Here is a 23667-nt window from a genome sequence, read left to right on the forward strand (position 1 = left end):
GGCGAGGGGTGCAGCCTGGGCCTGTTTCTCCTCCTTAACCCATTTCCTACTTCCTGCAGGCCACCTCCTCACCCCCTTCATGACTGAGGGGGACTGGGAGGCAGCTCCTGGCACCTCCCCAGTCACCATGAGGCTTTTCTATCCAGCCATCTGGCCCAGCCCCCGCAGGGGCCTCTGTGTTCAGGTCTTTGTGTCTGCACAGTGGCCCTCTTTGTCCTGAGCAGCATTCCCCCTACCCCGCCCCCACACACCTCCCCTCTGCCCTTCACACACACTCTTTCCTTTCTCTCTCCCCCCGCCCCAAACCTGTGTTACAAAAACACCAGACAGAGACCAGGGTCAGGGCTCTAATCCTGGTTTCCCCAGTGGAGTCTCTGAGCAAGTCATTTTGCTTCTCTGAGCCTTAGTTTTAGGTATGTGAAAGTGAGCTGCACAAGAAATCAAACTCCTGCAAGAATTAGCCTGCTACTCTGTGCTACGGGGCTGAGACCTAAATAACAAATGACATCCTTGGGGACCCATACTGAACCCTCATGCTGTCCACTGGACCTTCTTCTTATTTCTACAACCTCATCCTCACCACTGCCTGGCTAGCTGGTGCTCGTCATTCTCCCATTTGACAGATGAGGAGACCAAGGCCCAAGGACAGATCTGGCCTCTTGCGTGGGTAACCTGTCCAGTTACACAGGGCCCCACATGTTGAAAGCCCCGCATTTGATGTAAGGCTCTGCTACACCATCTTGACATTCTTACTAGTTCTTGAACAAGAGGCCCACATTTTCTTTCTATCCTGAGCCCCAGAAATTGTGTGGCTGGCCCTGCTTGTGGGGAGGTGGAGCAGACGCTTGCCGAGGCCCAGACCAAGCTTCCTGCCTCCAGGGCTGCCTCCCCTGGGTACCTGCATTCTGGCATGCTGAGAGCCAGGGCTTCCAGGCTGCAGTCGGCAACCGAGGCCCGGCCCCTGCCTGGGAAACCTGAGGAGTGCTGTTCCCAGTTGGTGAGGGAGGCAGGATGGTCCTGCAGAGCAGCATGGCTGGATCAGAGGGGAGGGGGCGGGGGCGGGGGAGGGCCTGGCCTTGCAGGCCGCAGAGTTGGGCTTTATCTTGAGGGTGTTGGGGCTGCCAGAGGGTGTAAGGCAGGCACTGCTTAGGAGTAGTGACAGACGCCAGTGGCCTGTGAAGGAGGGCTTGGAGGTGTCGAGTCTCAGCTCAGCGAGGGGGCGGAGCCAGGGCCCAGGCTCCCCTCCGGGCAGACTCTCAGAGCCGGTTTCTCAGGGGAGCTGATGGAAGGTGACAGAGGGAAGATGAGAAGGCTCAAGAGAACCAAATTCCTCCTCAGGGTTGGCGAGCGGGAAGCGTCCTAATGCGTGGGAGAAGCGCTCCTGGGTTGCCCTCCCATATCCTAACCTGCTGCTGTCATGGGAACCCCTCTCCCCCGGCCCCTCCCCCTCCCACGTGGGGCCCCACAGGTGACCAGACCTTCACCACTAGCCACCTCTGTTGCACGGACCCCCCCCCCCCGGGTGTTATTTCACCCTTGCAGACGGGTTTGTTGTGGGGCCACTTGCTGGGCTTCCATTTCTTGGCTGAGTCAATGGGTCTAAAATCTTTTAGCTACGAAAAGCCCTGTATTTTCTTAAACAAACTCTTACCAGAAAATGTAAATAAATACAGACAAAAGCAAAGGTGCTCAGGCTGAAGTGTGATGAGGTGCTCCTCAGGCAGCCCCAAGAAAGGGGGGACTCAGCTGAGGCATTTGGAGCCTACTGGACTTGCTTTCTAAAGCCCGGTTATGAGAGTGTCTGGGGAAGGCGTCGGGGGACTCAGACTGAAGGCCCCTCGTTAGAAGGGATACTAACCTTTGATCCCAAGCAGCTCAGAACCATGGGCAAAACCCTGAAAAACGATGGGCCAGTGAGAAATGGATTATTATTATTATTTTGATAAGAGGAAACTGAGGTTCCAAGAGTCTGAACCTGAAGCTAAGGCTGTGAGGTTCAAGGACGATCCCTTTCCTCTGCTCCTCAGGCCTCACTGAACCTCCTCTGTGGCCTCAGACCCCGCGTGTCTTGGGGATGCAGTTTCTTTGGCTATAATGTAACAGAGATGAGCCAGAGCAGGAGTGGGACCCTGGGCTCTCCACCCTCCAATCAGCTGGAGGCTGAGGCAAAGCCCTGGGTCCTCGTCTTGGTATCTAAAGATTTTTTCCTCTTGGCCTAAATAGCAGGTATAGCAGAAGTCTGAAGGAAGAAGAAAGAGAGGGGCTGGTTGGGCCTCCAGTGCCCAGGGGACTTCCCACTGGGACCCTAAGGCCCAGGATCCATGAATAGGGGCCATAAGGCTTCCTAGTTCACTGGAAGCTGCAGAGACCAGCTTGGACAATTGGTGGAGGAGGCTGGACAAGAGGCCTTTGTGTCTCCCAGGCAGAGGTCTCTAGGGGACTGCAGAGGTGGCTCACTACACAGGGCTCTGTGTCCATTCTATTCCTGCTCTTGGCAAGGCTACAGCCAGCATCCTTCCTGGGCCCCTCCTGGGGCCAGAAGCCAGGTGCCAGTCAGCTGATGAGGAGACCAGCTGGACCCAAGGCCCCAGGGCCCTGAGCAATCTCCTTGGCTCCAGAAAGAGGCCCACTGTGCACACATCCAGACACTGACTGTCCAAAGCCCAGATGGATGGACACTGGTTGGCAAGAGGGTGAGTGTGATTGCCTCTTCTTCACAGAAAAGGAGGACCTGAGAGGGACTGAAACTGGGTCAAGGTCGCCCAGAGTCAGTGCTAAAGCTGAACCACCACCTACCTTCCTGGCGCCTAGACCAGAATGAGAGGGGCGGGGGACATTCATTCATTCATTCATTTGTCCATTCATTCACACTTTCAACAATTCCTGGGACCTCTGGGACGGCAGTGGGACTGAGGCAGACGTGGTCCCTGCTCTCCTGGAGCTCACAGTGGGGGAAGGCGTCCTTGAAGGCACCAAGCAGTCAGAGTGGGGTTGAGGGCAGAGAAGGGAGAGAGGCGGGGGTGGCTGGAGTGCTCTGAAACTGCAGCTCGAGGGAAGCAGCCCAAGATGAGGGACAAAAGGAGAGGGGTGTTCAGGAAATTTCTAGTTACTCTCTCTGAATGAGACTACGCAAAGGCAGCATAGATGAGGCTCCCTCCACCCTCCTCTCGGAGCTGGAGAGAAGCAAGACCCTGATTTCCGGCCACCTCTCCCCTACCGGATCTCAAGCAAGGGAGGCGAGTTCTCGGACTGTGGCTCTAAGCAGGTCCCTGGGAAGAGAGGGAATAGGTTCATGGCGAGGTCTCGAGGTGGGCAGCGACAGGAGCCACACAAGCACTAGACAAAATTTGCAAAATTTTAGCGTTTCTGAAGACCTCGGCCTGGCGGTAGGACGGTCGCCGCCGGCCCCTCCCGGTGCAGCACCCGTAGACGCGCGGACCCTGCCGCCCATTGCCTGGCAGTGTCCCGAGAGGGTGGCTGGGAGTCTGCACGGGGCGGGGCGGTTCCAGAGTCTGTTCAGAGTCTGTTCGGCCCCGCCTGACCCGGCCGGGGTGGGAGCTCCGCCGAGTGGCCGGCAGACCGGCGGGCGGGCGGGGCCCCCTGGCACGTGGGTCCCCGCTGCTGCGGAGGCGGAACGCGGGTGAGGGCACTGGGAGCGTGGGCCGCTGCGCGGTGGGTGGATGAACACCCGCGGAGGTGAAGGGCGGGTCACCTGGTGGGGCCGGAGGCGGGGAGAGGTGGGCGGGCGCGGCCGGGGACGCGGCGGTGCCTACTGAATACTGGGAAGGCAGAGCGGTGAGCTCGTGTGGCCGTCCGAGTGGGGCGCGGCTGCGAGCCCGTGGGGGCGCACTGGGGGGCTGTGGTCGAACTCTGTCTCCACTGAAGCATCGATCTCGGGGAGTGTGGACGGGCGCCCCGGTGAGTGTGTGTCCGCGTATTTGAGAGAGTCTGTGTGTGCGCGCGCGCGTGCGCCCCTGCGGTGTCGGTAGCTGAACTTGCAGAACTTATCTGTGCGTGTGTGTATGTGTGTGTGTGCGCGCGCGCGCTCAAAGTAGGGGCCCGGGTGGCGGCAGGAGACCGGGGAAGCCTGGAGGCCCCTCACTCCAGCGGCAGGGCGTCCGTGAGACCAGGGGGCGGTGGTTGGGGCAGTGGCCTGCAGGACAGTTAAGCCTCTGTCAGGGGACTTCTAATCTGGCCGGTGGTGCGGTGGGAAGTCAGTCCGGGAAAAGGCAGTTAGTTCCCTTCCTCCACTCCCCAACCAGCACTGCAGGTTTGGAGCCCCCGGAGCCAGGCCCGCGGGCCAGGCCGTGCGGTGGACTAGAACTGCCAGTTTGGGGTCTGTGGGGCTGGTGGCACCTGTTCCTTTCCTGGTATCCTTGGTGGCCCTGGGCCCACAGCCTGAGGCGCCTGGTTTGTTCGGGACCTAGGCTGGAATAACCAGGAGTTTCTGAAGGGCAGGGTGAAGCACCAGTGAAGTCTCAGTTACCTGGGTAGGTAGGTAGAAGTGGTCGGGAAGGAGATTCTTTGAGCAGACGGGGCCCACAAAAGCTGTCTGGAGAAGCAGAGCTCTAGCTTCCAATCCTGCCTTGGCCAGTGAGACCCTGGCAAAGGCATGTCCCCTCCGAGCCTCATGGCTTCATGTGTGAAAGGAAAATAGCAATGATACTGCATTTGAGGGCTCTCAAGGAGCCGATGTGTGGGTGCTATTCAGCACCAATGTCCTCTTGGACAGGCTCACAGCTTGGGGCTGGGTTTGGGAATGGGGTCTGTCCCTAGAGGGAATTTACTGAAACCCAAATCCCTGTTCTCCCTGGGCTAAACTTTCACAGGACCCAGCCTGAACCTCTCAGCCTGGGACTCAAGGCCTCCAAGAACTGGTCCTTGCCAACCTCTCCAGTTCACCTGCTAGTAACCACATGGAATCTGCCGTGCACACTGGGCAGCTTCTTGCCTCTGGATTATTGTGTATTCTATGCTCAGTGCTTGAAATGCCCTCTTACTCTGCTCTTCCTCAGTTGGAGAACTACCCAGCCTTGAGGCCCAGCTCAGATGTCTCCTCCTCTGGGAAGCCTTCCTGGGTTCCTCAGCTGGGTTGGGTTCTGGGATTTTGCAGTCCCAGCACCGACAGCCCTGCTCCCACTTGGGCTGCCATGGCTTCTGTCTGTCTCCTTTCCAACCCCAAGGTCTGAGGCCCCCTGGAGGGCAGGAACTGGGGCTTGCTTCTGTGTTACCAGTACCCTGCACAGGGCTAAGCTGCACTGAGAGAGCAACAGCAGCTCTTGTCCTCCACCCCTGTCCCCAGCTCCCCCAGTGAAGGCTTGTCTACAGTGAAACTCCATGTCATTACAAAGAAGGGAAAACCAGAATCAGGTTGTCACAGCGGTGTCACAGCTTGCCAGAACAGTGTGTCCTGGGGCGCTACACTGAGTGTGCAGGCTGAAAATGTGGGTTTCGTCCTGAAGGGAATAGAGAGCCATGAAAGTTTTGTGAGCAGGGGAGATTCCTGGTCGGAGCACCACTTCCAAAAGCCCTCTCTGGTGCCAGGGTGGAGGATGGATGGAGCAGTGCTAAGTGCATGGAGTCAGGGCATTTGTGACATTGACACCAGAGCACACAGGCATCATTTAAACTCTGAGCCCTCACCCCCTTGTTTGAACACTTCCTTGGCCCCTCAAATGCTTTTGCTGGGGCATTTGGGGACACTTAGAACTCTCCCTCCCGCAGTGGGAGCCAGAGGACCAGCGAGTGATCTCATCCTAGCTCTGCCCCCAACTTGCTGGATGACCTTGGGGCAGTTTCTACCCTGCCCGCCTCTGAAAAGAGGTTAGAGCCAGTGAGGTCCTGTGCTGAGAGCTCGTGTGTGGGGAGGCCCAGCATGGGCGGCTCATCACTTTTCTCTCCTTCCTGCCTTTGGCGGTCCTGGGGTCCGACCTCGTGGGTTGGAGGATCTCAGTGGGAGACCCTCACAAATGGCTGTCCAGCTTGGGCTGCAGAGGGAGGCAACAGCCCCTCCACACCTGTCCTCCTACCGAGATGCACAGGGCTCTGAGGCTTCTGGACTCCCAAACACCAGCTAAAAGAGTGTGAAAACATCACCAAGACCTGGTGGACCACACGTGGAGGCTTTGATTTGTCTTCTTTCTTCACTTGTTGCTCTTGAAGAGGCCACTGTGCCCCTCCAGGTGTTGGTTTGCCATCTGTAAATAGGACATCGTGATCCTCACCTCTTCAAATACAAGGTTACTATGAAGAGTCTTTTCACTTAAATTTTTTTATTGTTGTTCAATTACAGTTGTCCCCATTTCCTGCCCCCCACATTATTTTCTCCTACCCTGCCCACCTCCCCGCTTCCACTTTCAATCCTCCCCCCACCATTGTCTTTGACTATGGGTCCTTCATACATGTTCCTTGACTTGACCCTTCCCCTTCTTGTCCCCTTTATCCCCCTTCCCTCTGGTCACTGTCAGTTCTTTATTTCCATGTCTTTAGTTCTATTTTGCTTGCTCATTTCTTTTCTTGATTAGGTTACACTTATAGGTGAGATCATATTGTATTTGTATTCTACCACCTGGCCTATTTCACTCAGCATAATGCTCTCCAGTTCCATCCATGTTGTTGCAAAGGGTAGGAGCTCCTTCTTTCTTTCTGCTGCATAAAATTCCATTGTGTAAATGTACCATAGTTTTTTGATCCACTCATTTACTGATGGGCACCTAGGTTGCTTCCAGCACTTGGCTATTGTAAATTGTGCTGCTATGAACATTGGGGTGCATAGGTTCTTTTGCATTGGTGTTTCAGGGTTCTTAGAGTATAATCCTAGCAATGGAATTGCTGGGTCAAAAAGCAGTTCCATTTTTAGTTTTTGATGAAATTCTGTACTGTTTTCTACAGTGGCTGCACCAATCTGCAATCCCACCAACAGCATACTAGGGTCCCCTTTTCTCGCTATGAGGATTCTTACGATAGTGGTCAGAAAAGGACTTTGTAAGCTGTAGAATGCAATGCACAGGGGAGAAGTGTGATCTCATAGACTTAAATGTGTCTCGAAGACAATAACAGAAAATGGATGCAATAGCAAAGGATCACACTGATTTGAGGAATTTTTTTAAAAATCATTCACATTTATTTATTTATTAAAGAGAGGGAAAAGGAGGGAGAGAGAGAGGGAGAGAAACATCAATTGGTTCCCTCTCATATGCACCCCAATGGGGGACCAAACCCAGAACCTAGACATGTACCCTGACCAGGAATCGAACTGGTGACTTTTCACTGTGTGGGATGCTGCCCAACCAGCCACTCCAGTCAGGGCTGGTTTGGGGAATTTTAACTGTTGACTGCCTACTTCGGCCCATGCCCCTCTGCTTACTAGTAGCAATTTACAAATGTCCCTCCACCAACTCTGCTAGGGAGGAATTATTATTTCCATTTTGCAGATGAGGAAAGAGGGGCTCAGGAAATAAGATTACAAAGCCAAGACAAAAGCTGGGGCTCCTGCCTACGGGCGCAGTTTAACCTGCCCGTTCAAGACGAAAACCCTATCTCGATGCAGCCTGGGCCTCTGGCTCTCAAGGTGAGGGAAGTTTGGATTCTGCCCTACAAACCTGTCCTTAGGTCTTGCCTGTGGCCTGATTCCCCAGGTGCTGATAATACAATGCCCGCCCAGGCCTGCCCACAGAACTCGGGAAGCTTTGTTGATCTGACGACGGGCGGTGCGGGTGCCCCAATGAAACCTTCCCTGTCCCTGAAGTGCCTTCTGTGGACCTGTCTGGTGTACCCTTTGGCCCACACCGTCTTCTCGGGCTGCCTCTGTGTCCTCAGGCCTGGGCTCCCGAACTGTTCAGGCCCGACAGTGGGGAGGCTGGCTGCGGGGGCCTGTCTGACCTCTATTCCCATCCTGGAGGTCAGTTGCAGGACTTGGCCAAGCCAAGCCTGCTTTCTCTCTGTGTCCACATCACCCACACAGGTTGGGCTAGAAGAGATGCCTGTGAGTGGGAAGTGAATGGGAGGTGGCACAGAGTGGAAGTGGAAGGCCTCGCTCCATGGGGAGCTGCAGTCGGTTCCTGGGCAGAGGAGCTGCTCCACTGCCCGGCCTCACCGCCTCTTAGCTCTGAGGCATTGCTGCTGCAGGGTGTAACCAGGGTCCTCGCTGGGAGAGTGGGCAGCCTGGGCTCTCTTGGGCAATTACTTCCTGCTAAGCCCTCCTCAATCCTGGTGTCCTGTCACTCTTATTATAGTGACAAAGACATTGCCTGGGCACTGGAATATGGGAGGAGGGCCCCCCTCGGACTTCTTGGGGCCCATATGACCCTCCCCTCTCCCCCTGCCTTGGGGGAGGCCTCTCCATCCTATCCACTTTCCATCTGGCACCATCTTTGCAAAAGTCAACTCCGACAATGTCCTTCCCCGCTTAAGCCCTGCCTCGGCTTTCCATTGTCCTCAGGACAGAGGCCAAATTCCTCAGCCTGGCATTCCCTGCGAGTCCTGCAGCCCTCCCCCGCCTCCCCACACACATTCTGTGCCACCTAACCCTCCTCTCCAGCCTCACATGACGCCTGGATGTAGGCAAACCGTCCACAGTGTCATTACCACCGAGTCTTTGCACCTGCTCCTCCTTCCGCCTCCAATGCCCTCCTACCTCTGTGACCACCTAACAAACTCCCAATCATCTATCACGTTCCAGCTCAAATGACCCCTCCTCTGGGAAGCTCTTTCTGACCGACTCACCAGGCTGGTTAGGAGTTGCTCTGGGCTCCGTGGCCCCTGGTTTCCTTTGGTCATGGCTTGATCACCCAAGTGGATTTGGCCCGTATCTGTGGCTTTCTTCCCATTCAGACTGGAGCTCTTCGGGGACCCAGCTGAGTCTGGTCTGAGTCTGGGTTTGCAGGATCCTCTGAGGTCAGGCACATGGAGGCATTGGCAGGTGTTTGCCGAGACTTCGTCGCTGGGGAAGTGACTTAAGATTATGTTATTCTGAGAGTCTAGACTCCTGAGGTTCTGAGAATCTCAAAACCAAAGGCTATCAGGAGCAATGAATAACATAATTAAAGAAACATATAACATTCACCCCCAGAACCAAAGACTCCTGGAATTGGACCAATGAACTGAGAATCCTGCAAACACACAGAATGAGTCTCAGAATCACAGGCTCACTTGTATCCCATTCTCCAGTTTTGTCTCTTTTCCTACCTTGGGTTCTCTGTTCTCCCTCTTTCCTTCTAAGCTGGACCCTTTTCATTTCTCTTCAGACCTGATTACAGCCCCTTCCAGGAACCTGCCCTGACTGTGCTGACCAGGGCCCCTCTGCCAGGTCACCCAGGAGGGCCCCCTGCTGAGAAGCGTCTCCGTGTCGCTCAAGCATGATGGGTAGCTGCAGCCTCCACAGCAGGACAGTGCATGCTTTGCTGGCCCCACTGAGCACCCACCCATCTCCTTGTCTTGCTCATTCCTCATGAGCAGTCTTGTGTAGTGGTGACTCTCCCCAGATGACCAATGAAGAATCTGAGGCTCAGAGAGGGAAAGCAATTTGCCTGAGATCGCACAGCACGGGAAGTTCCAAATTAGAACCTGAACCCAAGTTTTTTGCCTCTTTTAAAAAAATATTGTATTTATTTATTTTTATTGAGAGGGGAAGAGAGGGAAAAAAACATCAACGCAAGAGAGAAACATCGATACGATCGGTTGCCCCTCGTTCACACCCTGACCAGGAACCGAGGTTGCAACCCAGGCCTGTGCCCTGACCAGGAATTGAACTGGTGATTTTTCACATTGCAGACCTTGCCCAACCAACTGAGCCACACTGGTCAGAGTGGTTCTTGCCTCTTGAGTCTAGCTGCAGGCATCTGGATTGTGATAGGTTAATGGGGAGTACAGAGGAGTGTGGTTCTGAATTGGCTCAGGTTAGCAGTGCATCTCTATAGCCCTGTGCTGGTAGGGGCTGGGCTGGACTGTGCTGGGTCAGGAGTAGGACAGGCGCTTTGGGGTCCTGCTCTGGGGTGAGGGTGGAGGGGCCCAACCCCACACTGAAAATACTGGAATTCGAACACCAGACCTGAGTAAGGCCTTTGCTCTTGGAGTCTCAGTCAGCTGGTCAGTAGGGTGGAGGGACCAGTCTGGTTGATCTAACACCCGCACGCTCAGATGATCTGAGCTCAACCCCAGCGCGAGGCTCCCACAGCCAGGGTCCTGGGGACTCCAAAAGGGAGAGTGCCTCCAACGGGCTGCAGAGCACAAGGGCTTCCTGAAGGAGGCTTTACATTTCAACAACACCTTTGATAACATCTGAGGTGATCTTCCCAGCTATTTCCCCAGGTGAGCCCCAGGGCTGGTGGTGCAGAAAGCACTCAAGGCAAGGCTGGGGGCCCACCAGCTCTCGGCTCTGTGGATGACTTTTGGGAAGTGGCAGGGAATGACTCTCAAGACCCTTCCGTCTTCTAGCCCAGCCTTGCCCTCTCTTCTCTTCTCAGTCCACAGGGATGACTGACAGTTTCCTAAATTTACTGTGTGATTACTGCCCTGGTTTTGTTCACTCTGCTTTTCTTCTCTCTTCACTCACATGATCCCTTCCAAAATACAGGCCACATGTCCTCTCCTCCAGGAAGCCTTCCTTGACCACTTCCCCATTCCCATTATGGGTCCTCTTGTCTCCTTCTGCCCTGTTACCTCTGCTTCCTTCAGCTAAATCACCCTGAGTTGTCATTACCTATTTCTGGGTCTTCTTCCATATGCCACCCACTTCCCTGCCAACCTTGACAACGACCCACCTTGGAATGCCCAAGTGCCCTGCACAGGTGCCCTCCCTAGATATGACACCTTCTGTGAAAGGATGAGTGGGTGAAGAAGGGTGGTGGGGTCTGGTTCTTGCTGGGGGTCCCTGGACTTCCCTCCCTTCTGAGGACGGCCTTCAGCGTGGGAAACGTAATGCGAGGCCAGTCTGACCCTGCTATTCTGCCCCAAATTCCTGTGCATTTCCTGCCCCTCGTGTCTACCTGAGATAACTTCATCTTCCCTGCCTTCTTCACCTGCTTAAATCATATCTCTTCTAATTATTTTATAAAATGAATTCTACATCATCACCTTTAACTATCAGCAAACTTATGGGGCAGGAACTATTCTTAGATTGCAAGGTAACTGAGACCAAGGTCGTGGAGGAGAGACTTGTTCAGGTCCCACAGCTGGGGTGGCACAGCTGGGATCTCCCACCTGCCCGGGGCCCTTCCCTGCCCCTCGACAGTGTCTCAGGCCCAGGTCTCCTGATTCCCTACACAGCAGGAGCAGGCAGCAGGGGGTTTAGAATGGGAATGGGCTACAATCCCCTTCCAGGCTGGACAGGGCCAGAGCCAGCTGGGTGGGCATGTGAGCTGGTACATTTCAGTCACCCTAGTGGAGGAGCTGGAATGTCTTCTAACCGCCCTGGAAATTCCTCAGCAGGCCTGGGAACTGCCCAGCCCTTCCTCCTTGCTTTGAGCTCACAAGTCCGGGGCGCAGGGTGGGGTAGAGGCAGAGCCTAGTCAATGGGACAGGTAATCTGTATGTTTGTCTTGGCTCTGCCCTTGACTCGCTGATGACCTTGGGCGAGACCCTGGGCTACCCCTTCTGTGAGATGGGTACAATAACTGTCATGACTGCTTCACACCTGGAAAGTACCAGGAAGAGTAGATCCTGGGACCTGCCTGTAGGGCATTCTGAATGGTAGAGAACTGACCGGAAAAGCAGATCCATGAGGCTCAAAGAGAGCTAGTCAGGGAGCTTCCTGGGGGAGAGGACCTCAGCTTTTGGGGGGAAGGAGGTAGTGGTCAGGGGCACAGCTCCTGAGGTCAGACAGTCCAGGGCTGCTCTGCCATTGGTTAGCTTCGTGACCCTGGAGAGGTTATTTTGCTTCTCTAAGCTTCTCAGGGGTAAATGAGGAAGGGTCTGTGAAGCCACCAAACATGGAAGCTGGCACAGGAAAAGCACCCAACTCTTACGATATTGCTGATAGAAGATGAGGGGTGGTGTTCCTGACCAATGCTAGACCACGGGTGCCTTTGCTGTGCCTGACACAGGAAGATGAGGTTGGAGGCCGAGAGGGTGGGCTGTCTAGAGGGGTGGGTGGCAGAGACCAGCCAGGGCCTGGAGTATCAGGCTCAGGAGCTTGGACATAGCCTGAGGGCCATAGGGAGCCATGGCAGGGTTGTGAGCTCCATAGCATATGGTAAGATTCATGTTTCCAGAAGGCCTATAACTGCCGTACAACAGATGGACAGGAGGGCGGGGGTGAAGGCAGGAGAGCAGGGAGGGGACAGGCGCAACGTGGTGGGGAGGGTGCTGCCTCTGAGCTGCTCCACGGGCTGAGCTGACAGGACTTGCTGAGCGATGGTTCTCACATAGGTGGGAAAGGGAGAGGTTGTCCAGGACACATCAAAGGCTTGACACCTAAAAGGATGGATGGCGAAGACCCTTCTCAGAGTCAGAGGGTGGCTCTGAGAAAGGCTGTGCTCCACCTTAGTCTTTTGGACCTTAGTCTGTGGCGTGAAGGGCTCTCCTAAGGAGAAGACAAGGTGTGACCTTGGGCGGAGTGGGGTGAAAAGGTAAAGTTCTTTCACCTTGTCACCAGACTCTAGAGCAGGTCGGTATGTAGCTACAGCCTGCTGGCCCAGGTCAACCTGAGGCTCCTGGGGCAAGGTACACTGGGGGAACAGTGGCCCAGGGTCATTTCTCGGTGCCTTCACTCCCTGTCCTATCCCTGAAGCTGCCCCCCATCTCCTCTTGCCACTTTCCCCCACACTTTCACTGCACTCCAGCCTGAGGACCTCAGCTGTCTCAGACCCCACACCCCCATTGGAGAGAAATGAAGGAGATGGAAAAAGGTGTTATTTTCCCCCTGTGATGTGTCTGAGATTCTGGTGGATGCTGGGACCTGTCCACCAGGTAACCATCCGCTCACCGAAGTGCTGTGCCTGGTGTGTAGGAGGGGCTCCCAGGCAAGACAGAAACCAGGGCCAGAACCCAGAAGACCTGGCCTCTGATTTTGCCTGTGTCTCTGACTTCCGGTGAGGCCTTGGGCCTCAGTTCCTTCCTCCGTCAAGTGGGAGTTGGGCGCAGGTGATTTCTCAGGGCTGTCCCAGGCCCTGACTAGGACTGTGTGTAAGGGTGTGTGCACCGTGTGGAAGTCTCAGTGTGACTGTGTATGCCTCTGTGTAGCTGTGTGTCCATGCCTGTGTGTGTTCATGTGTGTTTACAATACCTGGAGGAATGATTGGGGGAGAAGGGGTGTTCCATGTAGAGATCCAGCTTGAGCAAAACTGTGTGGGCTGAAACAATGTCAAGTGTACACTAGGCAAGCGGGGCACTCACTGTTTCCTGTCGTGGGGCTGAAGCACAGAACCAAAACCAAGGGAAGGGGAGCTGGAGGTTCAGCTCAGCTCTGCAGGATCTGGGAGACCTTCCCTGGCAGAACCATCTTCCTGTGAGAGGGGGCTCCTGGGGAAGGAGGCTGGGAACAGCCACCCCGGGCATGTGAGCTGAGGGCGGACGGCTGGTGGGCAGAGGATGCCCCTCCCGGGACCAGCACGCCAGGTCACCTCTCTGCCTCTTTCAGGCCAAGGTTGGAGCAGAGAAGGTGGCCCTGGGAGGGCTCGGCCTGGCTGGCTGCCTGTGACTCAGAGCCCACGCTGTCTCCACCTCCCTGTGTCTCAGGAGCCCACAGCACTGCCTGCCCTGAGAAATGCTGGAAGCTGGGTGTGGCCCCAGGCGGGGGGCCTGTTTTTCCTGTTTCCTGCAGAGTTCCTTGCAGCCCTGTCCAAACGTGTGCATTCATGAGTGAAGAACCCGAGCGGGCGCTGAGCATCCTACTGCAAGAACTGGGGCTGGTCAGGTACGGACGTGCGAGGGTGGGTCCACTGGCTGGGAGGCTGGGGCAGGTGCGTGCATGTGTGTGTACACCGAACCGGGAGTAGCTCGGGGGGACCTCTGCGCTGCTCCCTCACCTCATCCCCAGCTGTGACGAATTCAAGCTTCGGAGCCAGGCAGCCCTGGGTATCAAACCCTGATTTTCCAATTTCTTGCCATATGGCATTGAACAATAGCTTCCCCTCTATGGCAGTATCTGTTGAGGAGTGAGGGTGAGGAGTGAAATAAAGATGGTGTGTTCAAGCTGCTCGGCCCAGGCTTGGCCCCTACAGAGGGAGGGGGTGGGGCTCCTGACCCAGCCTGCCGCATGATCTGTGCCAGAGATGGGCTGAACAGAAGAATGTGGCTTGCCCAGACAGCTGACCCATCTCCGGAATGTCTAGGTCCAGTGACCCTCCCTCTGTCCAGAGAAAGCAAGGCCTTCTCTGCAGCTCTTGAAAGAGAGAGTCCAGGGACCTGTGTAAGGCAGGAGCAGGCCTTGAGTGGACGGGGCCTCAAGAGAGCTGAGGTGACTCCTGGCCACCGAGAGTCAGCGGTTGATAAATCTTTAAGTGTCACTGTCCTCTGGGAGAATCTCAGAGGAATACGGGAAAGGAAAGCCACCGTCATAAAGCTCAGCCCCCTCTGGGTTCCATAGCCATTTGTGCTTCCTTTATTCATTCTCTCATTCATTCTCTCATTCGTGTTATACCCACTTTAACTCAGGCCTCCTACCGGATGATGGGGACAGAGGAAAGCGCTCAGGTGGACCCAGTCTTCCGGGAGTACCTGGAATGTGCTGGGGTAGCGGGTGGATGGACACAGTGCTAACAGGGTGTGTGTGCAGCGTGTCCTGGTGTTAGGAAGAGAGCTTCAGAGGCGAGGCAACATCTGAAAAGAGCCTCGAGCGCTGGGCAGGATGGAGGGCAGTGTGGGTGGGTTCCACAAAGGCTGGCCAGGCGGAAAGCACAGTCTGCACACGGGCGAGGAGGCCTGGTGGGGCACTTACACAGCCCACATCTCCCTCCGGACCAGGAGCTCTTCAGCACAGGGCCAGCCAGGACTGGGCATGGAGGGGCTGGCGAGTGGTGTTAGACAAAGTCAGGCAGGAGCCTGTCTCAAGGGAGTGAGGCCCCAAGGGCATCGGAGGTCAGAAAAGGCAGAACAGAGGGCTGGGGACTTGGCTGTCCCATAAACAGGGTTGGGGGACAGGAAAGATGTAATCATAGGTTGGTGAGCCAGCCTGTGGAAGAAGAGGGTGGGCAGAGTCAGTCTGGAAGGGGGCCATGGAGATGGAATCCCAGCTGGCCGGGGAGGGTGGAGGCAGGATGTCTTAAAACAGGTGGAAAGGCTCCCTGGGTTCACTGGAGTCTTAAGGAAGTCTCCACCCCTCTCACTGGAGTCAGAGATTCCACCACCAGCGATCTGCAGGCGCACTGTGCAGAGCAGGGGGATGTTGACGAGGGGAAGATTTGGACCCTGGCCCCGACTCCGAGGAGAGGCCACCAGACCTCAGCCCTGGGGCTGGAGCTGCAGCTGCAGCCCAGAGGAGGGACTGGGTGTCATGGAGGGGGCCTCTCTCCCTGTCTCCAGGGGGGAAGACGACCTCATGAGGGACGTTTTATGGTCGCAGTTCTCCAAGGCCATGGCATTCAGTCCCTGAGAGATCTGAGTCTCAGGAGGGCAGGAGATGCCTGATGTCACTGGTGCTGCAGCAGAGCTTGGCACCGGTGTCTCAGCATGGAGGGCCAGGGAATGTGGCCCCTCTAAAGACCTCCAGTCTCATACTCGGGCCTCCACACTCCTGCAGCTTCTGCGGGCCAGCTACTCCCAGCCCACCCCCCAAAGTGGCAGATCTGAAGGTCCAAGCCTTCACCCATCTGCACAGCCCACCATACCCCTTCAGAGCACCCCGCGCTCACCCTGTCTGACACTGAATTCCTCCTCCGCCCGCTCCCGCTCCTCCTCCCAACCCCTGAGCCAGGCCTCCTGTCCACCACTCTCTCCTGCCCCCCTCCACCCAGACTTCCTCGGGCCAGTCTCTCCGGTCACCCTCCCAGACAGCTCTCAGTGGTCCCAGGCCTGGCCCACCACACTCACCTGCTCCACGGCCTCCAGTCAAGACCTATCGCTCCTCTACCAGTGGCCTGAGAGAGTGTCCCAAAGATTGCAAGAAAAGGCCACATCTGAGCTGAGCCTGGAAGCTCATAACATCACAGCATACCTACTGTGTGCCAAGCACTGCTGCAGACATTTCCCACAGATCACTCGCTTAGTCCTCATGGTAGTCCTGTCACGTAGGTTCCATTAATTACCTCATTTTACAGTTGAGGACATAGGAGGTCTGGCTGCCGAGGCCAGGTCTTCGTAATCACTGGGGCTTGCTGCGCTGAAGGATAGAGCTGTAACTTCAACAGGTAGATGTGAGGATTCCTGGTTGAAGGAGTACCATGAACTAAGGCTGGAAGGAGAGAAGTACTGGGCACATTCGGGAAACTGCAGGTCACAGAGGAGGGTTGGGGCTGGTGAGGTTGGCAGAGGCTGGATTAAGAAAACCTCCAGTGCCAGGCCGAGGAGCTAGACTTCCTCCTGACAGCAGGCAGAAGCCATGGAGGGTTTCAAGCAGTAGGATGGCTTTGTCTTTTACGAAGACCCCTCTGGACTGGGGGAGGACTGAGGCTGGAGGCAGAGAGGCTGATGCCGTGGCTCTGGCAACAACGGTGGAGGTGACATGAGGCGGCCTGGAGATGGGGGTGGCGCGGGAAATGCTCTAATGCCGGGTCTGAGTCCGGGCCCCGGGAAAGAGGGAGCCCAGCAGGCTGGCCCTGCCGCAGGCCCTCCATGGCTGCCCCCCCAACTCGGTACCACATAGGCTTCTCTGCGCCTCCTCACCCTGGACCTGCACCGGCTCCTTGGGAAGGAGCCTGTGACCGTGGGAGGGAGGTCACGAGCGTGGGCTCCCTTCCTGCCGGTCGCACCTCTGCTGACAACAGCAGATGGGGAAGATCCGGGGTCGGGGTGGAGCAGTAGTGGGTGAGAAGGGAAACTGAGGGACATGCGTGTCCCTCTGTCCCCCAATCCCAACGTCAAGGGCCTTGGACAGCTGCTAGGAGAACATGCTGGGCACAGGGCTTGGGGTCTAAGGGAGTGGATATCGCTGGCCCTACAGAATCCTCAAGTCCCAGCCTCTCAGGATCCCCGGTTCTAAAAGAAAAGGAATCGTACAGCCCCAGATTCTCGGGGTAGGGAGGACTCCCATGTCATCTGCCCTTTCTGTCCTTCCAGACACACCCAGACACAGGACAGGAGCCCTGCTGAAGACTCTGCTTATACACCCCTATAAATTAGAAGTTCACTCCCTCTCTCTGATAACACCTTCCATTATGGGACAGCCCTGGATAGGAATTGTAGCCTGCCCCCAGCTGGGTGACCTTGGCCAAATTACTTGAATGATCTGTGTCTCAGCCTCCTTATTGGGCATGATACGCTGGCTCCCAGAAGCACGTTGTAAGGAGGGAATGAAGTGACATTATAAAGCACACATACTAGTGTCTTGAAAAAAGTTCAGCTCCCCTGCCCCTTCCCACTGTCAGAAAGTTATTCTTATGTTTATTCCAAACCTGCCAACCGAGGACTCCTGCCAGGATTTCCAGCCTGTCTTCTGCGGCCTTTGGGCATATCTTCGCCCTCCAGACTAGGGTATCTGTCCTCTGCCTCCCAGCTGAGAGAGAGCCCTCTTTGGTCATGTTGGTGGCGGTGGGGAGAGAAGGAAGGCAGACAGCTTGTCCCCACGTGCTCACTGTCTGCCATGCAGTCAGGCCCTGTGGGTGTGTTATGTGCCCACTAGGGGCAAAGAAGGGGAATCTCAAGATAGTGATGGTGTGGAAGAAAAGCTGGGTGGGCCTGGAGGAAGCGGAATTTAATTTACAGATGAAGACCCCAGCTGTCCTCACTCCCTTCTCCACCCCAGACTTCCCTGGAATCTTCAGGGGGTCACTGTCCCTTCTGGTAGCTTCACAGGCCAGGGAGCAGCGCGGCTGTTTACATGTGCAGAAGGTGCCGGAACATAGAGGTATCTAAAAAATGTTTGCTGAGTAAGTGAGTGAGTGACTAAAGAGGGAGACCCTTGGAAATACTTCCTCAATACCAAAATACCGGGCACGCAGCCAGAGCCTCCCCAGGGAGCCGGAGAATGAACTAAGGAAAGGACATTCCGATGCCTTCTGAACGTTCTGAACGTTCTGCGGGCTGCCCATTGGCCAGAACCACTTCAGAAGACAGTGGGCACTGGGTGGAGCCCAGCGGTCACCAGCAGCCCCTGTTCATGGCTCTGAAATGATGTGCTCTGGGACCCTCAGGCTCTAGAGCTCGGCATTCCAGACCTGGCACTCTGTGTTCCTGGGATTCTAGAACAGTCGCCATACTTTATTTTTGTAAACGGCCAGATGGTAAATATTTTAGATGTTGCGGACCATATGGTCTTTGTCACAACTATTCATCTCTGTAAAAATGCCTGGGTATGCTGTGTTCCAATAAAGCTTTATTTATAAAAACAGACTGGTGGGCTGGATTTGGCCTTCAGAGTATAGTTTGCCTACTCATGTTCTAAAGTTTTAGAATTATATAACCCTGATATTTGTGGATCTCATGCATTTGGGGGGTTCCAGAGTTCTGAGGTTCCAGGTCCCCTGGTCAGACGGAAACAAAGACCTTGAATGCGGTTGGGCAGATCTTAACCAAAGGAATCTGGGTTCCCTCCTGGCCTGGTTCTCGGGAGTGTCAAGCCTGTCCAATGAGCCCCTGCCTGACCCGATGACTGTTCTCCCCACCCACCCGCCTTCCTTCAGGGTGATGGCTGCAGGCCTGAGCGTCTGGAATGGCACCATCAATGACACCTGGAATGGGGATGAGCTGGGCTACAAGTGCCGCTTCAACGAGGACTTCAAGTACGTGCTGCTGCCGGTGTCCTACGGCGTGGTGTGCGTGCTCGGGCTGTGTCTGAACGTCGCGGTGCTCTACATCTTCCTGTGCCGCCTCAAGACATGGAACGCCTCCACCACCTACATGTTCCACCTGGCCGTGTCGGACGCGCTGTACGCGGCCTCCCTGCCGCTGCTGGTCTATTACTACGCCCGCGGCGACCACTGGCCCTTCAGCACCGTGCTCTGTAAGCTGGTGCGTTTCCTCTTCTACACCAACCTCTACTGCAGCATCCTCTTCCTCACGTGCATAAGCGTGCACCGGTGCCTGGGTGTCTTGCGCCCGCTGCGCTCGCTGCATTGGGGTCGGGCCCGCTATGCCCGCCGTGTCGCAGCGGCCGTGTGGGGGCTGGTGCTAGCCTGCCAGGCGCCTGTGCTCTATTTCGTCACCACCAGCACACGCGGCAGCCGCATTACCTGCCACGACACCTCGGCCCCTCATCTCTTCAACCACTTCTTGGCCTACATCTCCGTCATGCTGGGCCTGCTCTTCGCGGTGCCCTTCGCCACCATCCTGGTCTGCTATGTGCTCATGGCCCGGCGGCTGCTGCAGCCGGCCTACGGGACTGCCGGGGGCCTGCCGCGAGCCAAGCGCAAGTCGGTGCGCACCATCGCGGTGGTGCTGGCTGTCTTCGCCCTCTGCTTTCTGCCTTTCCACGTTACCCGCACCCTCTACTACTCCTTCCGCTCGCTGGACGTCAGCTGCCACACCCTCAACGCCATCAACATGGCCTACAAGATCACCCGGCCGCTGGCCAGCGCCAACAGTTGCCTGGACCCCGTGCTGTACTTCCTGGCTGGGCAGAGGCTCGTGCGCTTTGCCCGGGACGCCAAGCCATCCACAAATCCCACTCCCACTGCCCAGGCTAGCCGCAGGCTGGACCTGCACAAGTTCCGCAGAACCAACAACCAGACAGAAGACAGGTCCGCCAGCAGTGAGAATTCCAGGCAGATGGAGCCCACACTGGCTGGTGGTGGGAATACTAAAGACGTCAGGCTCTAAGACCTGAACCCCTCCGGCCTGCACACGTTTATATGGAGGCTGGCAGTGAGGAAGGGGCTACAGGGACTAGGACTTGTTCCAGTGGGACAGCCTCCTGAGATACCGACAGTCATGATGCATGCTGGGTGGTCAAGGGAGCCATGACCCAACACTGTCATCTGGTAGGGGCTCGGGACACTCTCTGCAGTCCAGAGAACTCAACAGTCCCCATAGCCCCATCACCCTTTGTATGCATCCGTTGGGGAATAAGCTTTCAGGAAAGGCAAGGGTTTGGGGCCAGTGCTGCTGCTGGCCTGACTCACCCACTTAAAGAGCCAGCAGCGCCTGTCAAGGTACCCAGGCTGGAGTCCAGCCGAACCAAGTCAATGGAGAAACCGGCCCAGAGAAGAAAGCGACTTCCCCGGGGCACACAGAGGAAGGAGTCTGGGCCTGAGCCACCTGGGAAGGATGGGGTTGCCGGTTGAATGGAGGACCCTGGTGAGCAGCCAGGGCTGAGCCAGAGCTTCCCCCAGGAGTCGGGGGCAGGTCTGAGTGCAGTGGACTCAGCAATGAGGAGCACCCCCAGCCCAAGAGATGAACGTATGGAAACTGGTGCCCTGAGCCCATCTGGAGGCCCCCAGGGGCTGGGGGCCAGCTTGAGGCTGTAACTTATACTAAAAGTGTTGTGATCTGCTGAGCACTGTTTCATGTTTGGAGGATGGGGATTCGGTCTGAGAGGCTCTCCCCGCGCACGTCTCCCCTGCCACCTGCCTTCCACTAGCTGCCACAGCAGGGGTCTCACAGGAGGCGTCCCCTCTCCAGACCCCAGGTCACCCCCTACTTTAGAGCTGACTGGCTTTTGTACCTGGCTCTGCTGGGCTCAGAGAGGAGTCAGGTGGGACCCCAGTCCTTGGGATGCCCCAGTTTAGGACTTGATGGTGACAACTAGTCATGTACTGGTAAATGTCACACATTTAACTGGCTCTCCAGGTGAATGAGGGGAACCCTTAATTGTAGCATTGCCAATTGCTGTAGAGCTAACACTCCTACCATGGCCAGTTTCAGACCGCCAATGGGATATCAACCTCTCTGCAAAATTCCTGAATATTTAACAACTGGGCTTTGGCAAGCAGGTACAAGTTGCTTCAGCACACTGCTCGGTAATGTTGAATGGTTGGACCTGTGGACCAGGTGGTCAGGGGAGACTCCTAAGCTGTAGCTTCTGAGAGAAGGGGTGTAGCAGAGAACATCCAGGTGCAGCAGGGTGCACCCTGGACACAGGCATCGAAGCAGCAGAGCAGGGTGTGCGGAACTGGAAGCAGGCTGGGCAGCTGGCTCCCAGGCTCGGAGCTGGAATGAGGCTGGGGCTGGGTCACAAGGGGGCCAAGTCAGGGCTCCCTCCTCGTCCTGATCACAGGTTCCCTTCACCCTGAGTAGTGTGGGAAAGACTCACTCCTCGGCCTCTGGGGAAAATCCAGCCACCTGTCGTCATCAAGGTTGGTGTTCAGATTGGGTCAGGGCTTAGTGTGGGGGAGATGAGTCTCACCTGTGACAGGTTCTGGGTCCAGCCAGGACCACTCCGGAGATCGGAGATCTCAGCCTTGACAGCTGTGGCAGGGATAGGGCCAAGCTGGCTGTCCTCCCTCAGGGCCCCTGCCCTACGGGCCTGCCTACCTGGGAGGTTCTTCCCTCACCCGCTTTCCCTGCCTCCTATGCCTTCTCCACCCTTCCCACTCTCCCTTGGCAAAATGGGGCAACCCCAGGGGCCGCTCTGTTTAGAATCTAGTTCCGCAGCTCCTTCATGTGGCAGGGACCCACGCAAGCCATGATCCAAACGATGACTCTGCATTGTGCCATGTGGGTGACCTGCCCAAAACAAAGCTGTGCTTACCTCCCACATTCTAGGTCATATACGTCTGTTAATGTAACCCTAGTCCCTGTGAACTTTTTTGGTGACCACCTGTTACAGGTTGTCCTTGAGCCTTTGCTGTAGCCTGGAGTCCGTCCCGTCCTTACTAGTTGCTGTTCAAGCTAAACCCCATCCCAGTTTATAGGGATGCCCTCCCCGGGTAAGATGCTCTGCTGGCCAGGAGCATAAATGGGGCTCTGACTCCCTTGGCCCTTCTTGAACCCAGAGGCAGGGGTTATACATCATGGTTTTGGGGACTGTTGTTGTGCATCAGCCATTGGGGGTGGCACTGTGGCCACCACGAGCCCTAGTTCCTCTAGTCCCCATTCCTTTCATATCGGGCTCACCTACCTCCAGCAGCTGCCCTGGAGACTCCAAAAACCCAGGCCTCACCCCATGAAGCCTTCCTACGACTAGCTAGCTGCGGATTTCTAAGGACACAGGGCCCTCCACCTAGGCGATGTTGAGTGGCTGGCTCACCCACCATCTAATCCTGTGGCAGGCAATGGTGGGGGTGGGAAATGGAGACCCTAGGAGAACTAGGGACAGGCCCAGGGTCTCACTTCCAGACCCTAGTGGGACCACCTGGCCCCTCGGTGTGGACATCTGGCCTGCTGCTCAGTGCCCAGGCCACCTGCCTGCTGGGTGAGGCTTCTGATCCTGCTGCCCTGTGCTATTTTCAGCTCAAGCAAGAGCAGGATTTTCCACTCCCAGCCCCAGACCATTGTCCAGCAGTGACGTGGGGGGACCTGCCTGCTTTTAAAATATCTCCTCTTACTCTCTGAGCCTCCCTGCCCCATCCCCACCTTCCCACCTCCTCACCCTGACATCACTTCCTGAGCCTGTTGACTCCTGAAGGCCACTGTGGGGATTATCCAGCCCAGCTGCAGACTCCAGGCCAGAGAGAGGAGGGAACTTGCCCAAGGTCACTCAGGAGGTCAGCATGGCGCCTGGACAAATGCCAGGGACGCAGGCTGCCCCTGCTGCTCTGGTCCCTTTACTGCGGGTCAGTGCCTTGGTGAGAATCCTGCTATCACACACACTGCCCCAAGTGGACAGAGCTACAGCTGAGGCCAGGATGGTGGGGGGGCAAGGGGGTAGGGGGAGTAAAAGCCTGCCGATTTGCCTGCAGCAGCTGTTCTCAATGAGCTCTGAGCAACCAGGGCAGTGGACCTGACACAGAGGGGTCTGTGCCCTGGGTAGCAGGTATTATTCCAGGGCCCAGGAGGGAGTGGGAGCCCAGAGAACATTCTCACCCTGACACTCCAATGCTAGGAAAGTCCCCGGACACAGTTGCCCCAGTCCAGGCCCATGTCAGGTCACCACCCTTGTCATTGCAGATTCTGGCCCATCTGTCTGGAGTCGGCTGCATGAGAAAGGGAACTCATGTGCTAACCCGTGCCCCAGGCACTGTGCCAGGCACTCTCACATTCATTATGTCATTTATCCTTTACCACAGCTGTGTGAAATAGGCATTCCCACCCCATTCAGCAGACAAGGGGCCAGGCTCTGAAAAGTGATGGCTTGCCCCGGGGTACACAGGCCATTACGTGAGTTGAGACTGAGCCCAGGTCCGTCCGGTCCCAGATTAGTTCCCTTTCCAGCACCCTGTGCCACTCACTGGAAAGGCCTGTGGGGAAGGAGGGTCCGTAAGCGATGCTCAGCATGTAGGAGGAGACGCAGCGTGGTGAGAACGGGGCTGAGAGCGCAGATTCTATGCCCGTGCCCCTGGCTCTGAGTGTGGTCTCCAACTCCCCCAGGGGGGGCGCCCTGGGCAAATCACTCAATCTCACAGCGCCTTGGTTTTCGCATTTCAGAGGAGGCCCTGCCTCCCACGTAGGTCGTTGCGGGGCCCACCTGAGTTAACACACAGGGAGCACTTAGAACAGTGCCTGGTGTGTGGGAAGCATTTACATGCCAGGCACTGTGCC

At 56.3% G+C, this 23667-nt stretch overlaps 1 protein-coding gene across 10 annotated transcripts; it reads left to right on the plus strand.

The window, feature by feature from the left end:
* The first annotated feature begins 2600 nt into the window (after positions 1-2600).
* On the plus strand, positions 2601-20524 carry P2RY2 (purinergic receptor P2Y2). 10 transcript variants are annotated; one of them, XM_053670866.1, is made up of 3 exons: positions 2601-2693; positions 13577-13852; positions 18714-20524. In XM_053670866.1, exons 1-3 carry the CDS (start codon positions 2668-2670, stop codon positions 19846-19848), a joined length of 1437 nt encoding a protein of 478 aa, XP_053526841.1. In that variant the 5' UTR covers positions 2601-2667; the 3' UTR covers positions 19849-20524. The 10 variants fall into 10 exon arrangements, with proteins under 10 accessions (XP_053526841.1, XP_053526842.1, XP_037004584.1 ...); XM_053670867.1 differs by having other exon boundaries at positions 2623-2693; positions 13675-13852; XM_037148689.2 differs by lacking the exon at positions 2601-2693 and adding an exon at positions 3559-3640.
* Positions 20525-23667: the final 3143 nt, after the last annotated feature.

This window comes from Artibeus jamaicensis, unplaced genomic scaffold (genome assembly GCF_021234435.1).
Source record: "Artibeus jamaicensis isolate MK-2021 breed Jamaican fruit bat unplaced genomic scaffold, CSHL_Jam_final contig_64, whole genome shotgun sequence".
Taxonomy (NCBI): Eukaryota; Metazoa; Chordata; class Mammalia; order Chiroptera; family Phyllostomidae; genus Artibeus; species Artibeus jamaicensis.

Coding starts and splice junctions, on each gene's coding strand:
- P2RY2 (XM_053670866.1), top strand. CDS start 2,668: ATGGATGGACACTGGTTGGCAAGAGG. Junction 2,694..13,576: donor GGACACTGGTTGGCAAGAGG/GTGAGTGTGATT, acceptor TGCCTCTTTCAG/GCCAAGGTTGGAGCAGAGAA. Junction 13,853..18,713: donor CAAGAACTGGGGCTGGTCAG/GTACGGACGTGC, acceptor GCCTTCCTTCAG/GGTGATGGCTGCAGGCCTGA.